The 20,000-nt window shown below is 43.4% G+C and overlaps 2 protein-coding genes across 2 annotated transcripts in view; one reads left to right on the top strand and one right to left on the bottom strand.

Moving 5' to 3' along the window:
* xpr1a (xenotropic and polytropic retrovirus receptor 1a) overlaps positions 1 to 8,118 on the bottom strand; it is a gene marked incomplete at both ends in the record, with an annotated part of 98,383 nt that extends 90,265 nt beyond the window's left edge. The window contains 2 exons of the mRNA XM_083647524.1: positions 743 to 794; positions 8,050 to 8,118. Coding sequence (XP_083503650.1) covers positions 743 to 794; positions 8,050 to 8,118 — 121 coding nt within the window. The remainder of the gene's footprint in view (positions 1 to 742; positions 795 to 8,049) is intronic.
* A 3,040-nt stretch (positions 8,119 to 11,158) lies between these two features.
* Positions 11,159 to 20,000, top strand: part of acbd6 (acyl-CoA binding domain containing 6) — a 36,671-nt gene continuing 27,829 nt past the window's right edge. Inside the window, exons 1-4 of the mRNA XM_083648090.1 lie at positions 11,159 to 11,645; positions 11,857 to 11,921; positions 12,908 to 13,004; positions 19,380 to 19,456. Coding sequence (XP_083504216.1) covers positions 11,367 to 11,645; positions 11,857 to 11,921; positions 12,908 to 13,004; positions 19,380 to 19,456 — 518 coding nt within the window. The 5' untranslated portion in view covers positions 11,159 to 11,366. The remainder of the gene's footprint in view (positions 11,646 to 11,856; positions 11,922 to 12,907; positions 13,005 to 19,379; positions 19,457 to 20,000) is intronic.

Here is a 20,000-nt window from a genome sequence, read left to right as displayed (position 1 = left end):
ATACACACACACACACACACACACACAGACACACAGACACACACGCACACATCCCATCAAAAAACAGACATGGCAGGCAGAGGTGAGTTCAACGCAGCTATATTTCAGGGCAAGTCCAATCTTTTCCATCGTGTCACAGTCTCTCTGTCTCCACACAGCTCCACAGCCACGTTACCAAACATCACAACCTACGTGTCCGGACTGCAGCGTTGTTTACAACGTGTTAACGTGCGTCTAAATTAAAATCAAATTGTCAACGTTCTTTCCTTCGGCACACCTCACTGACAGACAGTCTGATGCCAAAGATTAATTATAGCCAGACCACTTCCTTATCTACGCCGGCTGGGCTGACCAGCAACACGCCACCGGTCATTCACCTCAGAGTCTGCTATGTTGCGCCCAGTCCAGGGCCAAAATGTCTTCGCAAATATTGGAGCTTTTGTCTGAAGCCAACTGGAGCATCAGATGGGTATTGGGTATATACTGTATACTGCATCAGGAGCGCTCAGATAGTGTCAAACAACTCTTCAACTACATCAAGTATACAGCAAGCATAGCAATTCAATAATTTTTTATTTTTAGGTAGATGAATGTTGCCCAAACAAGCCCAGAGTAGACGGCATTGGGTACAGTAGGTTGTGTGTATGTGTGTGTGTGTGTGTGTGTGTGTGTGTGTACAGTCACATACGTCTATGTCTGGGTATGTGTATCATGTGTGTGTCCAGACAGGGAGTTTCCTTACCTTCTATGGATGGGGCTTGGTCCTGGGCAGCGTACAGCATGTCCTTGAATGCCTGATGAGGGAATGAGATACAGAATCACTGGTCAGGTCATCAACTGTCCGCAAACATCGACCCAAACAGACTAACAGACAGGCCTGCATGAAATGTTGGTGTATTTTTGCCTATAATAGTCTATGAAGACCATATAGTGAGGGGTGAGACCCAGGGGGGCGTGGCATTTGACCAACTATACAGGGCGTAAGTGACATATCGGGGGGTGAGATCAGAGGGGCGTAAGTGACATTTGACTTTGTCCTGACTTTGTCTATTAAATGTAATCTTTAATATGAAAACTATTTTGACATTCATTGAACAAAATATGTTTCTATCTCTTTTTATTTGGAAGTAAGTCATCAGGGCCAAAAAAGCATACGGTAAGTACACTTACTTTTGGCCCGAAATAGTGCCCCTCATTTTCAACCCATTTTGTAACATACCAAAATGTAACATACTGGTTATCACCCCTTTCTCACCCCACATTGTGAAGATGAGTGTATATTCACTAGCCTGGGTAAACCCAGCCTCCACGTGACCTCTATCTACAGTATATGCTATCAGTCACAAAATAACACCTATACGAAATCGGATTTTAGCGGACGGGCAGCGACCATACAAGCCGGGGCTTCAGAGCTGATCACCATGTCTTGTTGATCAGCTAATGTCTTCATATGTGATTATGATTTAATGCATTATGGAAGATAAATGCTGGTTTAACATAATGAAAATAATTCCCTACCAAACATGTAAAGTGATGCTTCTGGGCAGTAGACCATTTGGGCATAACGTTATGTAATGTGACATGAGATCACCACATTTCAATAAATATAACATTGCACATTTGAATGCTGCTGGTCGTTTGTTTAATGCTGTATATATTGGACATTTAAAGCTGATACACAATTGTGTTCAGGTAATTCCGCAAAGCTCAGTTAAAAATATAACGTGTAACACTTGACACAATCAAATGTAACTTTTTCACAGCAATACTGTACAGTCCCATGGTATGGTGGGCTAATTGTTTGAATTATATCGAAATATATTTGCATGGTGTAGCATGTAATGCAGTCTGTTAAGATACTGTAGCTAGATACTCTGTGACACAGAAAGGCAAGCTAGCAGCAGGGATCTTGTCACACTGATTCCAGATAAACTCGTCTGTCTAGCCAGCTATACAATATTACTGTACCATAATACCACAAGCTAAAGGCATTATGCTAATGGAAGTCAAGTCAAGTCAAGTCAAGTTTATTTGTATAGCACATTTCATACACAGAGGCAATTCAAAGTGCTTCACATAAAATGGTTGACAGGAAAATAAAATAATAAAGGCTGGGTAGCATTAGCTAACGTCATCCAGGCTATACAGTAACGTTAGGCTATTATAAAGTTATGAAACGCTGATTCAGACGTTACAATAATATAACACACACTTGTGACTGATAGCACATAGATATAGAGGTCACATGGAGGCTGGGTTTACCCAGGCTATATATTCACAGGGTAGATGTGGGGCGATTTAATTCAAGAATCGCCCAAGTCAGATCCAGATTCAGTTCAAATGGTTGCCAGTAGAAGAAGAAGGTGTATTTGGAGTAGACCCGTCATTAACAAGCATTACCACCATCTGCTTTTACAGTGCCATTTAAAGTGCCACCTGAAGTCATTTGAGAACCATCAACTAACAGTAAACACTTGTTCTCCATATTGGGAGATTAAAGCAAGGGCAACACAGCTGTTAACATAACGAACAATGCACAAGCTGTGGGCTTTTAATTATCTGTCTAAAAGAACAGAGGGGGAGTGCCACAGAGAGAGAGAGAGAGAGAGAGAGAGAGAGAGAGAGAGAGAGAGAGAGAGTATGTGTGTGTGTGTGTGTGTCAGAGAGAGAGAGAGAGAGAGAATGAGAGAGAGATTGATGTAGTAGCTAAATGGGGCTGTTTCCCTGCAATCAGACTGACCTTGTAGATAATGGAAAACCGACAGATAAATTAGGTGCTGGCTCATCTGAACATGATGTCAGTGGCAGTCAGAGGAAGGACTGGACGTGGGATGCTGTCCCTCACGAAGATGTCTTTGGGACTCAACTTATATCTAGTCTGTGTGTTTTAACAGTTCAGAGAATGTCACTCTAATATTTGCAGCTTGTGTCCAACTTTCAACTCTCATGTACAATAGCTGAGGATATGTAAATGTCTTCCCTAACACCAATGTATGGATGCATGTATGGGGTTTCCATGTGTTTATTGTCTCAACATCTCACACCACTCTCTGATCAGACCTCCCTATTGAACCTGCAGCTTCTGTTACATGACAACCAGAGAGCGGGGGGGGGGGGGGGGGGTGTGTGTGTGAGTAACCCTGCGTGTGGGTGGGGGAACCACTCACAAACCGCCGCACACGCTATCATCTCTGAGCCCTGGGATACAGAGAAGGCAGGGAGTGTATTGTTAAGTTCATAGAGCCACATCCCTCTGTGAACCACACACACACACAGTGAGACTCTAATACTGAAGCCCTGTCCGAGAGGCAAACATTTAATTTGTAGCTAGCATTGTTTCTATCTTGTCCGATAACGACCCCAGGAGATTGACTGTGCAGTGTGCACACGCTCTGTCTTGAGGCAGGGCCCGGTCCTGGCTAATGTCTGGTGGTGAGACAAGAGGGCCCTGAGTAATAGCTGGGAAACAGACATACAGACGGGGGAGGCGTTGATGAAGATGGAGGCATTGCCATGGCGATGGCAGTGACGGGAAAGTGGGCGGGATGACTCTTTAGGGAAAACCTGCAGGCTTGGCAGTAAACAGAGCTGAAACCTGTAGACAATAACTAAGCCAAGGCCTAATGGGGCCATCAGTTGGAATAGCCATGCATTAACATGGTTATGGTGGTGATTACACAATAAACTGACATGCATGGAGCCTACCGCAAGCACCGCATCTGTGTTATGACAGACTAGAGCCTGCGCTGCAGTGTCCAGCACACTGTACGTATACCATCCATAGAATTTAACCCTTTGTGTCAATCATATCACTTGTGATATGATTTGTTATTATGGTACATCAGTCTGTCTTGCCTTGTATTGTATGTCTTTGTAGCTATATTGTCTTGTGTGCGTTTTGTCTTGTTATTGTGAACATTAAAAAAAATTGAAGAGAATTTAACGAAGCACTTAACAATGTGCTTGCCTGCTAGATGCGTAAATCATAGACCTGCATTCCTCTCTAAAGATACTTGAAACCCTTATCCCTGTGCTTGAGAAGATCCTCGAGTGTGCACTATAGATCTAGCAGAGCCGCGCTCCTTAGAGTCTGAGGAGATCTCGGGCCAGAATATAGACAGTGAATTGTGGATCAAATGAATCCCTCTCTCTCTCTCTCTGTCTGAGTGGATCCCTGTGCGGAGAGGAGGAGGAGGAGAGTGGAGAGGAGGACGGGGGGAGGAGAGGGCAGGTCTGGTCTGGGACCAGATGTCCTCCCAGTGGGGGAGGAAGGAGGGAGCGGTAGGAAGGGGGATCTCAGCAGTTGCCATGCCATCCCTGTTGTTGCAATGTCCATATTGTATAACATGTTCACAAATCACACATTCAGAACACGGGATATGGACGATTTGAGCAGCGTTGTTACACCTCGGGTCCAACTTTCATAGCGTCGACGCAGCCAAACCAAGCTCATTGTGTTGGTTTAGGAGCAATCACAGTGCAGCACAGGTAACAAAAGAGAAAGACAGGGCGTCCCGTTTGAATTCAATCAACAATCGCTGAGCGAAACCTCTGCGTGTAGCACACAGACGCCTGCTTTCCATTTCAATCATATCACCTTGCTGTTTGAATTGTAAATGTGAGCCTGTCTCCACAAGCTCTCGTCTCCATCTAAACCCACGCCAGTGATTAGACTGCCGAGGTAAAAGCATAAGGGGCCATGTTCTCTCGCCCACACACACACACACACACACACACACACACACACACACACACACACACACACCTGCATCTCTCTCTCTCCCTTTCTCTCACTACCTCCCTCTCTTTAGACCTATGTTTGATGCAACAATTGCCTATTTGAGATCAGCATCCTCCACACCTGATTGACTGAATGTGCCTTACATTAATACAATCAAGCTTTTGTGTATAATAAAAAAGAACAACTCATGCCTATGAGGTTGTGGAAAAATTAAATGAAGTCGATTAAGTCAGACGGAGATAGAGTTTAATACAACAGTAATCAATCGGGGATGAAAAAATGATATTTATATTTCCGTGCTTAATAGCTCTATTAAATCAGAGACAAATCTCTGAACCAAATCTCTGCTCTTTAGCAGTGTAGCCTCTGGAGTCTGCAGCACATGCCCTGCTCCATACTAAACAGCTGTTTAGCATATAGGCGTATAACTACAGCCCCGTAGGAGAAGCCACACAGCTAATTACTCCGCGCCACTCAATCACCTGGTCAATGCCTCCACGTTCAGATGAAGTGTCCTTCTAAATAAAGGCTGTTTTTGCTGGCACAGCTACTTTGCAGCATAATTCACATCTGCATAGAAACGGGCTGACCAATCTGAATAGACGGTTACAGTCTGTCACACAATGGCGTGCTAAAAAAAAGAAGAGGCTATGAGAGGCAGTGAAGGGGCAGTAGGTTAATTAATCTGACTGGCACATAAACGCAAGAAAATCACTTCACATTGATCGCAGTCAATTTTGCTACCAGCTGCTGTAATATTGCATTATGCAGGCAAGAAATGACACACTGCTGCACTGTTGCTGCACACTTGAAAGGAAATGTTTAGAATTCTAATTTGTTCTCTGCAGTTGGAGGACAAAACGACGTAGCTGAATGTTTCGTGCATTTCTCCAGGCATCTGTAACGGCCCTTCACTGCATAGAGTCCAACTGGCTGCTTTTGTTGTACCACAGCAGCACAATGAGAATGACATTAAAATAGTTTTCTTTTATAGCCCGCTTTCTTTCAATGACCTAACTCCCTGCAGGCCACTTGAATGTGACTTCATTGTTGTGTTTGCTGACTTGTTGCAGAGGCTGCCTGCCATGCTCTCATGTGTTTCAACACCTTGAATCAGATGTCCACAGGACAGGTCAGACAGAGACTGAAGGTACACACATAACACACACACACACACACACACACACACACACACACACACACACACACACACACACACACACACACACACACACACACACACACACACACGCACGCACACACGCAGGTGCACACACACACATGCACACAGATATCCATCTTGGACACATTACAAAACATTATAATGCAGATTTAAGGGGCAATGCTATACAAAATGTAAGGATAAATTCAGACTCTGGTTCTAGACAACTTAGATGACAGCTACACATGTAACACCAGCATTTGCATAGGCTGGATTTTCTGGATGCTTGAACAATGGTGGGAACAGTGTCAGTTCCATATATGACACCTCATACAATACGTACAATGACTTACTACGGTTGTGTTTACACTATATTTGTTTCTTTTTTTGCTTTCATTTCAAATTAGCTATTTTTTGAGTAAATCTATACTATCGAGTATATATATCTAAAAAAAGAACATAATTACAGTAAAAAAAAAAGATAACACAATAACATAAATTCAGAATATTACTGCCTCTACTAAATTAAATATATTACTAAAATGCCACAATATTATAACTTCAATGATGATTCAAGATATCACAGTTGCTACACTCTAAGTAAATATCAACGGCAGACTGATAAGAGAGAGAATCCATCATCATCCATCTCAGGTCAGTATCTGTGTGCTGAGCCAACGACTGGAGGTGTAAAATGGCTGGTATGGCCAAGCATCTGTCCCTGCTCTCACTATGCGTCACTCTCTACATACAAAGACCCCACATAGGCTGCACATCTATTCAATCAATTTAAATTAAATTCTGTCTACTTCCCAATATCCACTAAGTCTGATACTGTACATATATTTCTCTGAGTTTCTGTTTAGTTGAATTATCATTTTTGATGATGATTTTCATTATGGAATCAGCATAGCGCATTGCCAATCAGCCTTCTTCAGCCAAATGACTGATGTAACAAATATCCAACTTAATAATGATATCCAGGGCATGTTTTCAGAATAAAAGCAGTACAATGAGCTGATGATGAGCCTGGGATGTAGGCTAGTGAGTTTGAGGAGAACAGAGTCTTTGTCTATAATTCATAGAGCTAAATGGATCGGAGCAGCCTGTCCTGTCACTGCATGTCTGCACTCATCCAGGGAGAAGTGGGTGCGAAAAGGAAAGCACTCCTTAAGTACTGTAGGTAGGCTACTGTACACGACCCAACAAAGACCATGTGTGTACAACAGCAACAAGCTCAGGCTGCACTCTCCAAAAACCACAGACAGACAGACAGACAGACAGACAATCAGACAGACAGACAGAATGTCCCTTCAGATGAAGCTCCAGGCTGATGGCCAGAGACAACCATCACATTTTAAACCATGCAACACATTAAAACAACTACATCCTGATATCACCAAAATTCATGTCAATGAAAAATAAAAAAAGAGATTTGCAATTTCACAGCAATGCATTATTATGGCTGACAGATTTTGTTCACTTAAAAATATGACAAATCAGTTAAAAAATTATAATAATATGAATCAATCATAGTCCAAGAATGGCAATTTCAGTGATGGAAAATGGCAGTGGACAATGGTATTTTTTTTCCTTCTTCTTTTTAAGCAGTTTAGCCTTAACAGACCAAAAATAAATCAATCAATAAATGCATCAGAAATTTGATGTAATTGAAATGCAGGGTCTTTTTTTTTAGGAAATACTACACATAATTAGAATAAAAATAAAATCAAATAAATTCTTTATTAGATAGATATTAATTATTTAGACTAGCAATCTCAGAATGAATTTGAACCATTTTTTCCCTAGTATTTTTTTTTACAATATTGCAAACTCAAACATCAATAAAACAATCTGAAAGCTAGTCTATGCATGGTTCACAACAACCGCAGTCTATTTGCCCACCATACACAATAGGGCATCCCTTATCTTTCCACTCTCTTATTGCTCTATAGCCAAGACTATACAAGTGAAAGTGCCTGAAATAATTTTAACTAGATTACATTTCACTCTCTCAGTATGGATTCTTATCTTCCTCTTCCCAAGTATCCAAGGCAAATAAGATCTGTTTGGAGGAGTTTTCCCCATGCTTAACCACAATATTCAAAGGGCATTTTCTTTCAACTACAAGCCAATGTTAGTTTACCTCATACTGGAGATACTGCTTCCTCCACTCCGGAGTGATATGGGACGAAAGATGCTCCGCGAATTTCATTTTGCCGGAACAACTATCCCCTCAAAGCTCCGTAAAATCCGAGTGCGGCTGTCCCCTTCCCCGCTGACGCGACTTTTGTTATTTCAGTCAACTTGCTGGCTCTCATGCGGTGCGCAGCCCCGGCGCGCTTCACTTCACCTCTGCCTCGTCCCGGTCAGCGTACTCCAAACAGATCCCGATCCCGTCCTGCATACTATTTGACGGGAGGGATGGCAGTGCGGTAGCCTAATAACAGGTGGTTTAATGGCAGTATAAGAGCCGGCGGTGGCTCAGTGACTTTGCTCCGTCCCTCCCTGGGCAGGTCTGGCCTCTCTGCGGTCCGCCATCGCATTGAGCCACAGCAACGTGGTTGCGTCAGCACAGCGCGCAGTGGCAGGAGAGGAGGCGTTGTTGGGACGGACCCCTTGTCAAAACTGTGTGGACAGTCAGCGGGCTACATGGTGTGCCAGTTAACCAGGGATTCTCAAACTTTTTGTTGTTGTCAAAAGACTCCATATGATTTTGTCCCCGTTGTCCCGATCTGAGAAGACTGTTTTCCTCTGTCTGCACTGCAGTTGGGGAGAAAATTAAAATAGCCCATTGGGTTAAAATGCAACTCAAGGGTAGGACAGGAGTAGGGCCAGCGAATTAATTACATTTAGCCTACCCATTACTTTACTTAGTTTTTAGGCCTATATGTAGGCTACTTTTACACTTTACTGAAGTAGGCTACAAGTTTGCCACTTTTAAATCACATCCAACTTGTGGAGCCATTTGCAGTCAACAGTCAGCAGAGAAAAGATGAGAAGATAGGCCAATCTGGCCTAATTATATTACATTGTGCACTTTATTTTGAAATGTATCTCGTTCGAAAATCTAACAATGTCTAACAAAGTTAGCCTAACTAGCTACATTTTCAATGCCCTTTCGTTTACTCCTGTAGCCTATATTTTACACTTTACTTAGGCTACTTGAGCAAAATAGGCTATCACTAGTAGCCTACTCCTTCCACTGGTCACAATAGTAGCCTAGACTTAGGCAACGTTACAAAAAATACAACACACACTAACTACCTTGATTCCCAACCACATCATGAAACAGTGGTATGACAGGGCGATCAGTGTAATCCTCCCCTCTTTCGACCAGGGCTTCTCTCACATTCTTGTACCCGTTGATGTCGAAGGCTGAAAATGTTTCCATATTTCTCTGCAAACTGAAAGAGAAACGGCAGAATGGTTTTGTGGTCCAACATTGAGTGGCCTGTTCACATTGGTAAGATAAAATTAGATGAGGAATATGAAAGGATTATTAGATACACTGAGCTAGCAGCCACAGTATTCTCTATTAGTTCCATGCATTTGTCCCCATATCAACTGCTAGTCTTTGGCATTTGTGGTCAGGTCTTTGAGGTGACACTGGTTGAAGAGTAACGCCACAAATTAAGGAAATCCTAAAGATGCAAGTTTTCATTTACAAAATGCTGGTAGCTAAATTGAGCAGTCACACTTTGGATTCCTTGCCTGGTTTAGTTCCTACACTCGTCAATAAAACAAGGTAAGAAAAATCATTAATATCTCAAGACAAAACTGCAGAATCAAATGCCGGGTGCTTGGCCTCCCCGTTGTCCATTAGGCTAATTCCTGATCATGGACACCTCGTTGGCCATTATCCCTTACTTTTATAATGGCTGCGGATGTGACAGAATCAGAACTGAAGAACAGAATTACATAACATTACCTTGAGCAAAATAGGCTATCACTAGTAGCCTACTCCTTCTTCCACTGGTCACAATAGTAGCCTATTATACATTATTAGTGCTAAATTTATCTGAATACAGTAAGCCTATTGAAATCCTTATTTGCTGGGACCCCCTGGCCCTGTTTTGGGTTAAAATGCAACTGTTATATTATGTATAAATTACAAATGCCAGTCAAAGATTATAGTCTATAGCCTACACAATGTTGTTTTTGGATTGATTTTTAACCATATGTCAACAATGTGACTCTCTCTCTCTCTCTCTCTCTCTCTCTCTCTCGTTTGCTCACAATGATCTGGAAATAGGACAGTTAGGCCTACACAAAACTGAATGCTCGGTAAAAACTAATCAGCCATTTAGTTTGTGGCCTATAAAGGAAGTAAACTTTGATAGAGAGCAGATTAGGAGCAAGACGTTTTATCAGAAGCGGAGGTTAGAGGTTGAGATATTTTGTGGTTTCATAACAGCCTCATTATGTTGTTGTCTGTAAAGTTTCCCAAACGTCTAATCTAGATGAATGCAATGCAAGATAATGAGAGTGGGGAAGTTGTGGCATTCCCCCCCAGATCATCTTTGTTGTTTGCGTCAGTGTCTGTCTAAAGTTTTGCAAGGCTGGAAATTTGCTTGACATAATGTGAAAAATCTACATTTTTGTCTTGGCATTGTAGCCTAATATTGGTTTGTCTAACTTGAAATTTTGCAGAATCACTTAGTTTGGTGTTGTTTCAGTGAACCTGATGGGATAATGCTGTGAGGCCCACTGCAGCCTGCAGTTGGGTCAAGTGCCCAGCAGCTGCCTCGAGAGAAGTGTCAAATCATCATTATGGCAATGGGGGCATCTGCTGGACATGTTGTGCTAATGCATTTGATACATTTTCCTCTGTGTTTGCATTGCTAGATTTGTTTCATCCGTAGAGAGAGAGAGAGAGAGGGGGGGTTCCCACAACGTCAAAATAGTCGCGAATATAGATTATATAAAATAGTGTAATAGTGGCGGCTGCAGGTGTAGCTAGCCGCCAGCCTAGAAATGTAGCTACGGTGCTAAAGATAAACTGTCATAGCCTTGGGTCGTTTCTTTTGCTATGCACGGTGCACGGACCCGGCACGCACGCGCAACAAGAACGCTGATTTAGAAACAATTTTTATACTTCGACGAAAACTTTTTCTTTCTTTCTTTGACACTGGTGGTGTGTTTCTTACCAAAGCGCCGTGGAGTGTGGAGCGGCGATGAGGGAAAACTAAGCAGAACCTTTGTTTCTAGCCGTGGTTTTACTCGGTGCTTTTAGCCGACTGTACCAAAGACGGACCAACGGCAGAAACAAGTCCGACTGTCGCGGATTGTCGATAACGATAACGGATTAAAAGAAGGAAATCGTCGCCGAAACATCATCACATCTCTCCATGAGAAAGCTACGCTACACTAGCCGATAAGGTTTCCACACCTAACGTCATTCACGTCAAGTCGTCTCATTACATTACGATTCCAGGAATAGGCTAATTAACAACAATAATAATGGCATCTCGCTCGCCGTCGTCCTCCCCGGACTCAGCGACGGGTTCGGGCACTGATCCGGCCCGGCCGGACACAGGGGAGCCCCTGGGCGGGGCGGGCTCAGACTCCGACTCGGACTTGGGTCTGGGGAAGTTTGACTGCAGCGCGGTGGAGATGGGAGACAGGCTGGAGGGGGAAGACCTGCAGCGGGAGTTTGAGGCTGCAGCTGACCGCCTCCGAGATCTGGTTCAAACAGCGGGCAGGGACCAGCTGCTGTACCTGTATGCTCGCTACAAACAGGTGATGGTCGGATCAGGTGGCTGTGGCTGAGTGTCTAGGCCAACTAACACCGCTTTGGATGACCACCTGATCCAATGGATACTCATTACCAAAGCAACATTCACTTGACACTGATTTCTGACCATAAATGAGATCTCGTGTTGTCATCTTATGTAAGGCCTGCTTTACAGGGAACTGAATAATTTATTATTTACTTTTGCTGTATCCACAGGTCAAAGTGGGAAAGTGCAATACAGCAAAGCCTGGCTTTTTTGACTTTGAAGGACAGAGAAAATGGTATGTTTTGTGTGTGTGTGTGTGTGTGTGTGTGTGTGTTGTGTGTGTGTGTGTGTGTGTGTGTGTGTGTGTGTGTGTGTGTGTGTGTGTGTGTGTGTGTGTGTGTGTGTGTGTGTGTGTATACAAGCTTTTGGTTTCAGTGATGCAGAATGGAATTTAACAGTCAAAAAGGTAAATAATGAGCCACTTGAGATTAAAAAAAAAGAGAGAGAGAGCCAGGAGTCAGGTTTACACAATGGACAGACAGTCAAATATATTTATGGACAGGGCACACATGAGATTACATCTGTTTTGACTTCCATTCTGAAGGCAGCCCACGCTAGACTCAACCTATTTGTTTTCATGACCCTGTACACAGGGCATAGAGTGGGAGAGAGAAAAACTGCAAATGTAGACTACAGGTTATTTGAATTGTGTGTGTGTGTGTGTGTGTGTGTGTGTGTGTGTGTGTGTGTGTGTGTGTGTGTGTGTGTGTGTGTGTGTGCGTGCGCGTGCATACTAACTATGTGTAACTGCATTAAACTATTGATTATCTAAATAAAGGCTAGTGTAACTTTAAAAAAAATCCATCAGATAATAGATAACTTGTAACACTGACAGCCAGGTGAATGCTTTCGCCACTGGGGAAAGATGAAGGAGCCTGTTTGTCAGGATTCCAGTTGAACTCACTCAAAGTTAGATGCAATCAGGAGTGAGTGTGTCTATGAGAGAGGCATTGGCATGTTTGTGCAGGTGCATGCTGTGCAGAGAGACATGCACCTGTGTCAAGATAGCACTTGTATCAGGTTTTGTGTGTGTGTGTGTGTGTGTGTGTGGGGTTCCACAGTAAAGGGGCATGAACCCAGTGTTGCAGTAAATAATGTTACCGTGAACCACTGGCTCAGATGTAACCAGTGGCCAATTGTCCATTTTTATAGCTCTACACCTCTACTCTGTCTGTGTTGCCGATGATGATGATAATTATTATAACATTGCTGTTCTTGCAGGCAAGCCTGGAAGCAACTTGGAGACATGGAGGCAGAGCAGGCCATGCAGGAGTACGTCTCCTGTGTCAACACGCTAGACCCTGAAGGCAGCCAGAAGGTAAAAAAAAGACTATTTCTGAGAAGCCAAGGCTGATCACTAACACTTGACCTTAAACTGTATGTAGTGTACTATGCTGTGTAGGCAGCACTTGTACAATTATCTATACTAATGATGTATTACAAAAAGGATTTTTGTGGGCACATGTTCATTGTAAGAGTAGACACAGAGAGGCCAGATAACACTCTTTAAGTGAATGCTAAACACAGATGCTAAAGGACAGCCAGCCCTTGTTGTGAGATGCAAAGGATGAAAAATATGAAAACATCCGCCTCTTGGTTGACATCCATCGCTGCAGTTTTGCCAGTAGATGGCAGTGTCTGACAATACAACACCTCCCAGACTTGTCTATGCATCTTCATGCTATGCATTTAAGATGGAAGATACGGGAGAAAAGTCGATTACTGTCTTCAATTTGCTGACATATGGGTATGACTCATGTGAGAAACCTTCTTAGTTTGGCCTTTGAGAAAGAGAGAGAGCGAGAGTGTGTGTGTGTGTGTGTGTGTGTGTGTGTGTGTGTGTGTGTGTGTGTGTGTGTGTGTGTGTGTGTGTGCGCGAGAGTGCGCATAACATGTTTGTATGTCTACACACTCCCATGCTGTTGTGTGCGTGTTCATTTGAGTGTCTCAGGAGAGAAGTGTTGCCATGGACAGGCTCACCTTGGGGGCACTATCAGTTACGACAACAAGCTTCTTCTGCTCAGTTGAGAAGAGGATTGTTATTGGAAAACTACAGTGTAGACTTCTGACAGAACAGAACCCAAACACTGAGTCTACAACCATTATCGTCAGATAGGAGGATAGAGAGAGACCAATTGAATTTGATTTTCAGACAACACTCACTCGTGTTTGATTCAGTAATGCAGGTATGTTTACTGTGGAAGAAACCTGGATGAGAGAGTGGCATTTTGACAGGTTTATTCAAACTAATCACACAGAGTTTTATAGTGCTGAATATTTATGATTATGTTACTACAAATAGAATATAATAAATCTATCATTCAAAAAGTAACAAGGTCATATGAACAACTAATCATAACACTTTAAGGAGATGCCTAATAAGAGGTTTCCTTTTTCTGGAAGATTTTTTTTTTGCCAAGGCCTGAAGGCCACTTGGTCATTCCAGCCTCACAGTACTGCAACACACAAGATGCTACTGTCATCACGTCACTTGAATGTGTCCTCCTGTCTAGACCATTGAGATATAATATGAATGGAGAGAGTGTCCCTATCTCCTCCCTGTATGGTCTATTGAAGCCAAAATCCTGCCAGATCAGTGAACCAGAGTCTGCGCAGTAGCTCCGTTGATTTAGAACCTCTGTGGGCTCCCCGCCCCTCTGAACTTTCTTATGTAGAGCTGCTGTTTCTAGAATGCGCACAGTGCGTTGTGTATTTATACACAGTCTAGCTCTGTAAATATAACACTTTAAGTTGTAATATTTTGTGTCTCGCCAAAAGTAACCAGGAAGAGTCCCACTATGAGATCAGTTTATCAAAATGACGCCTGTACGAAAATCTGATTTTGGTTGTCGGAGATTTCTCCTCCGGGCTGCTGTGCTCTCAGCCCGGACCGGAAGTGGAGGCTCCTCTCGGCCTCACTGGGGAAATTATCCGATCCACTGCTGTGTTGATTAAGCTAGCCAATGTTTCCGTGGCATTTTGATTAACTTTATGATTTACCGTAATTCCTTTTGGAGCAAATGTTGGTTTTACAAATCTAACCTTGACGCTTTACGCTACGTTGTTTACTGGTATAGTGTGGGTAGGGCAGCCTGCTGTAACGTTCCATTTAATATAGCTCAGTGGTAACGTTAGCCTAGCTGCCTAGTCTCGTCTCTGTTAACTACCGTATATCCTTACAACAGCTAAGAAAGGAGCTTGTGAAGAAGGAACAGCCCCACAGTCAAAGCATTTCTCTGAGATATCCATATAAAAATGTTTGTTGCTTTAATACCAGAAATAAAACCTCTGTTTATGTGACGCTAACGGGTTAGCGATTAGCTCATGGCTGGTGCTTGCGTACTAGGCCCCATCTTATAAAACACATTTCCTGGCAGTTGGACAACCTGGTAAGTTCTGAAAATATGTGTATATTATTGTGTTATTCCAGCTATCGTTATCGGTTGTTAAGTTATAGTAATATTCAGCCGATAAATAATGAAAAACAGCCGACTAGCGAAAGTGGCTAACGCTATTGCTAACGTAGCTGGAGTAACTACTAAAACACATATTTTCTGAACTTACTTCAGTCCCCAACCAACGTTAATTCCTCGCGTGCCTTTCTCAAAACAATGTTCTTTTTATTGCGGTCCATTGATATGTCTGGTAGCCAGCACAGCCACCCCGACCTCCAGGGAGCCACTACCCGTGCTAAGAGCCTCTGTCCCGGGTCCAGCCACCCAGACCTCCAGGCAGCGTTACATGATGAAAGCACAAAGCAGCACTGTGTCCTGTCTATGTCAAACCAACGCTAGTTCTATACTGTGAAGAGCCTGTCCAGCCAATGACGGCTTGAGACTGGCTGCCACAGCTGTCAATCATCCATTTTTATCCCTTTTTATATGTCAAATAACTACTTAAAAACAAACTGATCAGAAAAATGACCACTTGCACAGGCATTAGCATGATAATGACTATCTAAAATGATACAAACCACCTTTGGAAAAAAATTATCTGACGTATACTGTGATTATTTCGGTTGTAATTTTCCCATCCACTAACATGGGGAGGCGGGCCTTGTGACCTAATACTGGATTCAGCCGTCAGGGCGGCGATCTAACATGCAGCGGCTTCACTAATGGAACCATGGAATGGCGTCCATCTTTATAAGTCGATGGTCTAGACAGACAGTCTGCCCAGATGTCTGCTCTGTGTGGAAGAGGCGGCTGTAGTGAAGTTTTTAAGATAAAGATTATAACTATGTTGAGTTTTTCCTAAAGAATGATTTTTTTTTACCTTTCGGTTTGAGGCCTTCAGGCCACCTCTCTAGGCATTTCATTATGTGACATTTAATGTTTTTTTTATGCTTCAGCTTTGGTTCATCTTTTATGCTCCTGTTTGTTTGTACTTCTGTAGCACTTTGAGATTTGGCATTTTTCTGTAAGTAACCACTAAAATGTGCTTCTTCTACTTCCATGAAGTAAAAGGAACGAGATTTTGATATAAAAATGTGAGAAATTAAAGTTGTTGAAATTTTGCGGCATAGCCTAAATAATAATAATACAAGGTGAAAAATATTTGTTTGATTTCAGTGTGATCATATAAAAGGCAGTAAGTGGGCTCTGTTTGTTCACCCCATCTACTATGAATCACCTCATTCAATGGAAAGGAAGTGCTTCAAAATGCCCCCATTCTCTGGGGTGGAGTTGTACAATCTCTACAACCCAGTTTCCGGGGGTTGTACAGATTACTTGCAAAACCCCATTTAATGGATAGGATTCGGGGGATGTACAGATTACAGATCATGAACACTCGAGTCAAAGTCCGAGTCACCAGTGCTCAAGTCCAAGTCGAGTCACGACGAGTCCTGAAAATGTGTCCAGGAACAGAACACGGACTCGACTCCACTACAACACTGGTTCTGTGTGATCCACCGTCTCACAAGTTGCCCCCACGAATCCCTCCTTCCCCTCACCGCCACCCTCTACGTTTTCTATATTCCCTCTCTTTTCCCCTCTTTCTCCATCCTTTGTTCTCCACCTTTACTCTACCTAGCTCCACACTCACCCCCTCGCCCACTTTTCTGCCTCACCCGCATGTATCCCTTCACTCACCCATCCTTCCCCGCTCCTTTCTCTCCTCCACATTTCCGTCACCCTAATAACGTCAGTGTCAGCCACCATCAAAGCCACACACGTCCAATCCTGACACGCATTCTTTTCTCTTGGGCAAAACTGGACTCCCTCTGCCCCACAGCTGCACAATACCACGAGGCGAACCCACACAACAGGCCAGCCACGAGCGATCAAATGCCCCCTTCCCACCCCCCCCCCCGCTGATTGTATTAGTGCTAACAAAGCGCCATAGCATGGCGGCGGCCATTCTTTGGGAAGCACAGCGAAACGGTGTAAGTGGGAGTGCATAGACAGAGAAACGGGGACGAGAATAATAGCCAGAACTTGACCTCTGTCCCTCCCTCCATTGTTGAGCAGACACTGGCATTATATGACATTATATTGCAGAGGAGCAGGGGCAAGTGCATCAGCGAATATTCCGACTTTCACAAGTGAATTATCTTTTCCCAAAAGTGCACGCACAGTTGTTTTGCTCCGCTTGTCATGTTCTCTCTCCCCCCCCCTCACTTTCTGAAATCAGATTTGTGCAGGATCTTTTGTGAGTCGTGGGGGGGCGGAGGTGGGCGAGGGAAGAATAGCCCCGGTAATAAAGTCTTGGCCGAACTGAATGTAATGCGCAGTGCCATGAAGATTAACAATAGTCACAAATTAAGGCCCTATATATTTTATATTGTTCCCTTGCATGCCATTACCCAGTTATTATACCAATGAGGTCATGTCCAAAGCCCCGGAGGCTGCTTTGAAACTATCACATTTTGGAGTTAATCGCTGCCACACGTTAATGTTACAAAAAGTTATTATAGGAGGGGAAAACTAAAAGAGTGTAGGAGGAAAACTATAGTATCGATTGTGAATAGATGAACACAGAGCTTTGTTTTGTGTTGAATGTACAAAGCCACGAGGTCACTTCCTCTGTCCATATATGGGCTCGCTAGGCGGATTGGGGAACCAAGACAAACTAGGCTGGTGTTTGAACTGTGGCAATGTGATACACTTCCACCCCCACAGTGGGTCATTGAACAACAGGTAAGCCCATCATTAGTATCCAAAATGTTCTGCGTTATGAACACGAGATTTGAGCTGAAACTCCTTATAGTATATCTGTATGAGTGTCTGTGACTGTGTGTTATATATGTCTGTGTGTCTGTGACTGTGTGTTATATATCTGTATATGTCTGTGTGTCTGTGACTGTGTGTTATATATATCTGTGTGTCTGAGACTGTGTGCTATATATCTGTATGAGTGTCTGTGACTGTGTGTTATATCTGTATGAGTGTCTGTGACTGTGTGTTATATCTGTATATGTCTGTGTGTGACTGTGTTATATATCTGTATGAGTGTCTGTGACTGTGTGTTACTGTATATATCTGTATGAGTGTCTGTGACTGTGTGTAGGGTTGTGCGATGTCACCTAAATAACCATCGCGATGGTTCCACAGTGAAACATCGCGATGGACGATGGCATCATCGTTGACGGCGGGTGGGGTTAATTAATGATTTATGAAGTCCATGCGGTGCCGTTTGGCTGCGCCACTGCAATGTACGTTCACGTTTACAACAGGACAGCTGAGCTCTACATGTCATGAGAGACCAGCAGCCTGGATAGGCTACTACTACAGCACAGAGCCAGGCGATTCAAACAGTAGGCTATCACTACCAGCAATATTGAAAGGCGCAAATCAATCAAACGTTAACGTTACAGATCGTGACCAACAACGTGTGTGTGTTTAATTTAACTACTGTAGCTGGCAGAAAAGGGGCAGAATTACTGGCGGCTAACGTTAGATTTGTGTGGGCTCAGTTTTGAACCTAACATTAGGTTACGTTAAGGAGAGATAGAAACACAGCAGCAGGCAGCCTACGTAATGGAGAGAGTTCCTGGAAACAGGCGAGTTGAATTCACAGTTGAAGACTTGTAACATTACTCACATTGGGTTGAAAACAGGAAAGAACGTGAAGTTTCTTCTTTCTCAACATTTTCACAACACAACCGACTTCTGCTTATCTTCTCTTCCTCTCTGCTTTACCGCTTCTCTGAACTGGGGATAAGGTACGCTTTGCCGCTTGTTTAATGTCGCCTGTGCGTCCCCCGTGTGTCGCGGTTGAGTGGAGTTAGCCTTTTTTATGATTAAATCTGCAAAATTTTAATTCGAACAGATAATCACGATGGTCCGATGTAGAAGGGTCAGAGGTCGATGGGGGTCGGCCCATCGACGATGGTCGATGCCATCGTCCATGGTGCCAACCCTAGTGTGTTATATCTGTATGAGTGTCTGTGTGTTATATATCTGTATGAGTGTCTGTGTGTTATATATCTGTATGAGTGTCTGTGTGTTATATATCTGTATAAGTGTCTGTGTGTTATATATCTGTATGAGTGTCTGTGTGTTATATATCTGTATGAGTGTCTGTGTGTTATATATCTGTATGAGTGTCTGTGACTGTGTGTTATATCTGTATCTGTATGCGTGTCTGTGACGGTGTGTCATATCTGTATATATACTGTATGTCTGTGTGTCTGTGACTGTGTGAACACTGAGAGATGTTCCTTCATGTGTTGCTGTTTTTGATTTGACAGGAGAGACGGGGAGCCGAAAAGAGGTCAGGCTTTGGAGGACCAGCAGTCAGCTGTCTATACCAGGAGGAGATGATCAGGTAGCGACACCAAAACCAACCCGAGAATACACACACACACACACACACGCACCCACACACACCCACTCACTCACGCACTCACTCACCCACCCACCCACTCACTCACCCACCCACCCACTCACTCACCCACCCACCCACCCACTCACTCACCCACTCACTCACTCACTCACTTTGTTCTTAGGAAAACATTTTGTAATTTGGTACTGAAACACACCCAGCCACTCTCTACACTTGTGAATGAATCCCCACTTATTTCACGCATAGGTCCACTCTGTCTGTCTGAGTGTGGCTTTGTGAGCCACTCGTCTTGATGCTGTGTTTGACTGCGTTCAACAGAGCGTAGCTGCAGCTCGGGCCCAGAGACCTCATACACTTCTGATTTATGTTAATGAAATATATTCTCCATTTACTCTTGCCTGGCAGACTTACTCAAGCTTAAAAAGCTCATCTTCATTTCAATGGGAAAAGGGCTCTTTTGGAGATGAAAATGAGATGTGTAAATCCTGCAGGTTCTCCTCCTAAATGGCTGCAAGTGATTAGTATG

The sequence above is a fragment of the Poromitra crassiceps genome (assembly GCF_964638095.1).
Source record: "Poromitra crassiceps genome assembly, chromosome: 12".
NCBI lineage: Eukaryota > Metazoa > Chordata > Actinopteri > Beryciformes > Melamphaidae > Poromitra > Poromitra crassiceps.
This window is presented reverse-complemented; position numbering and strand designations above follow the sequence as displayed.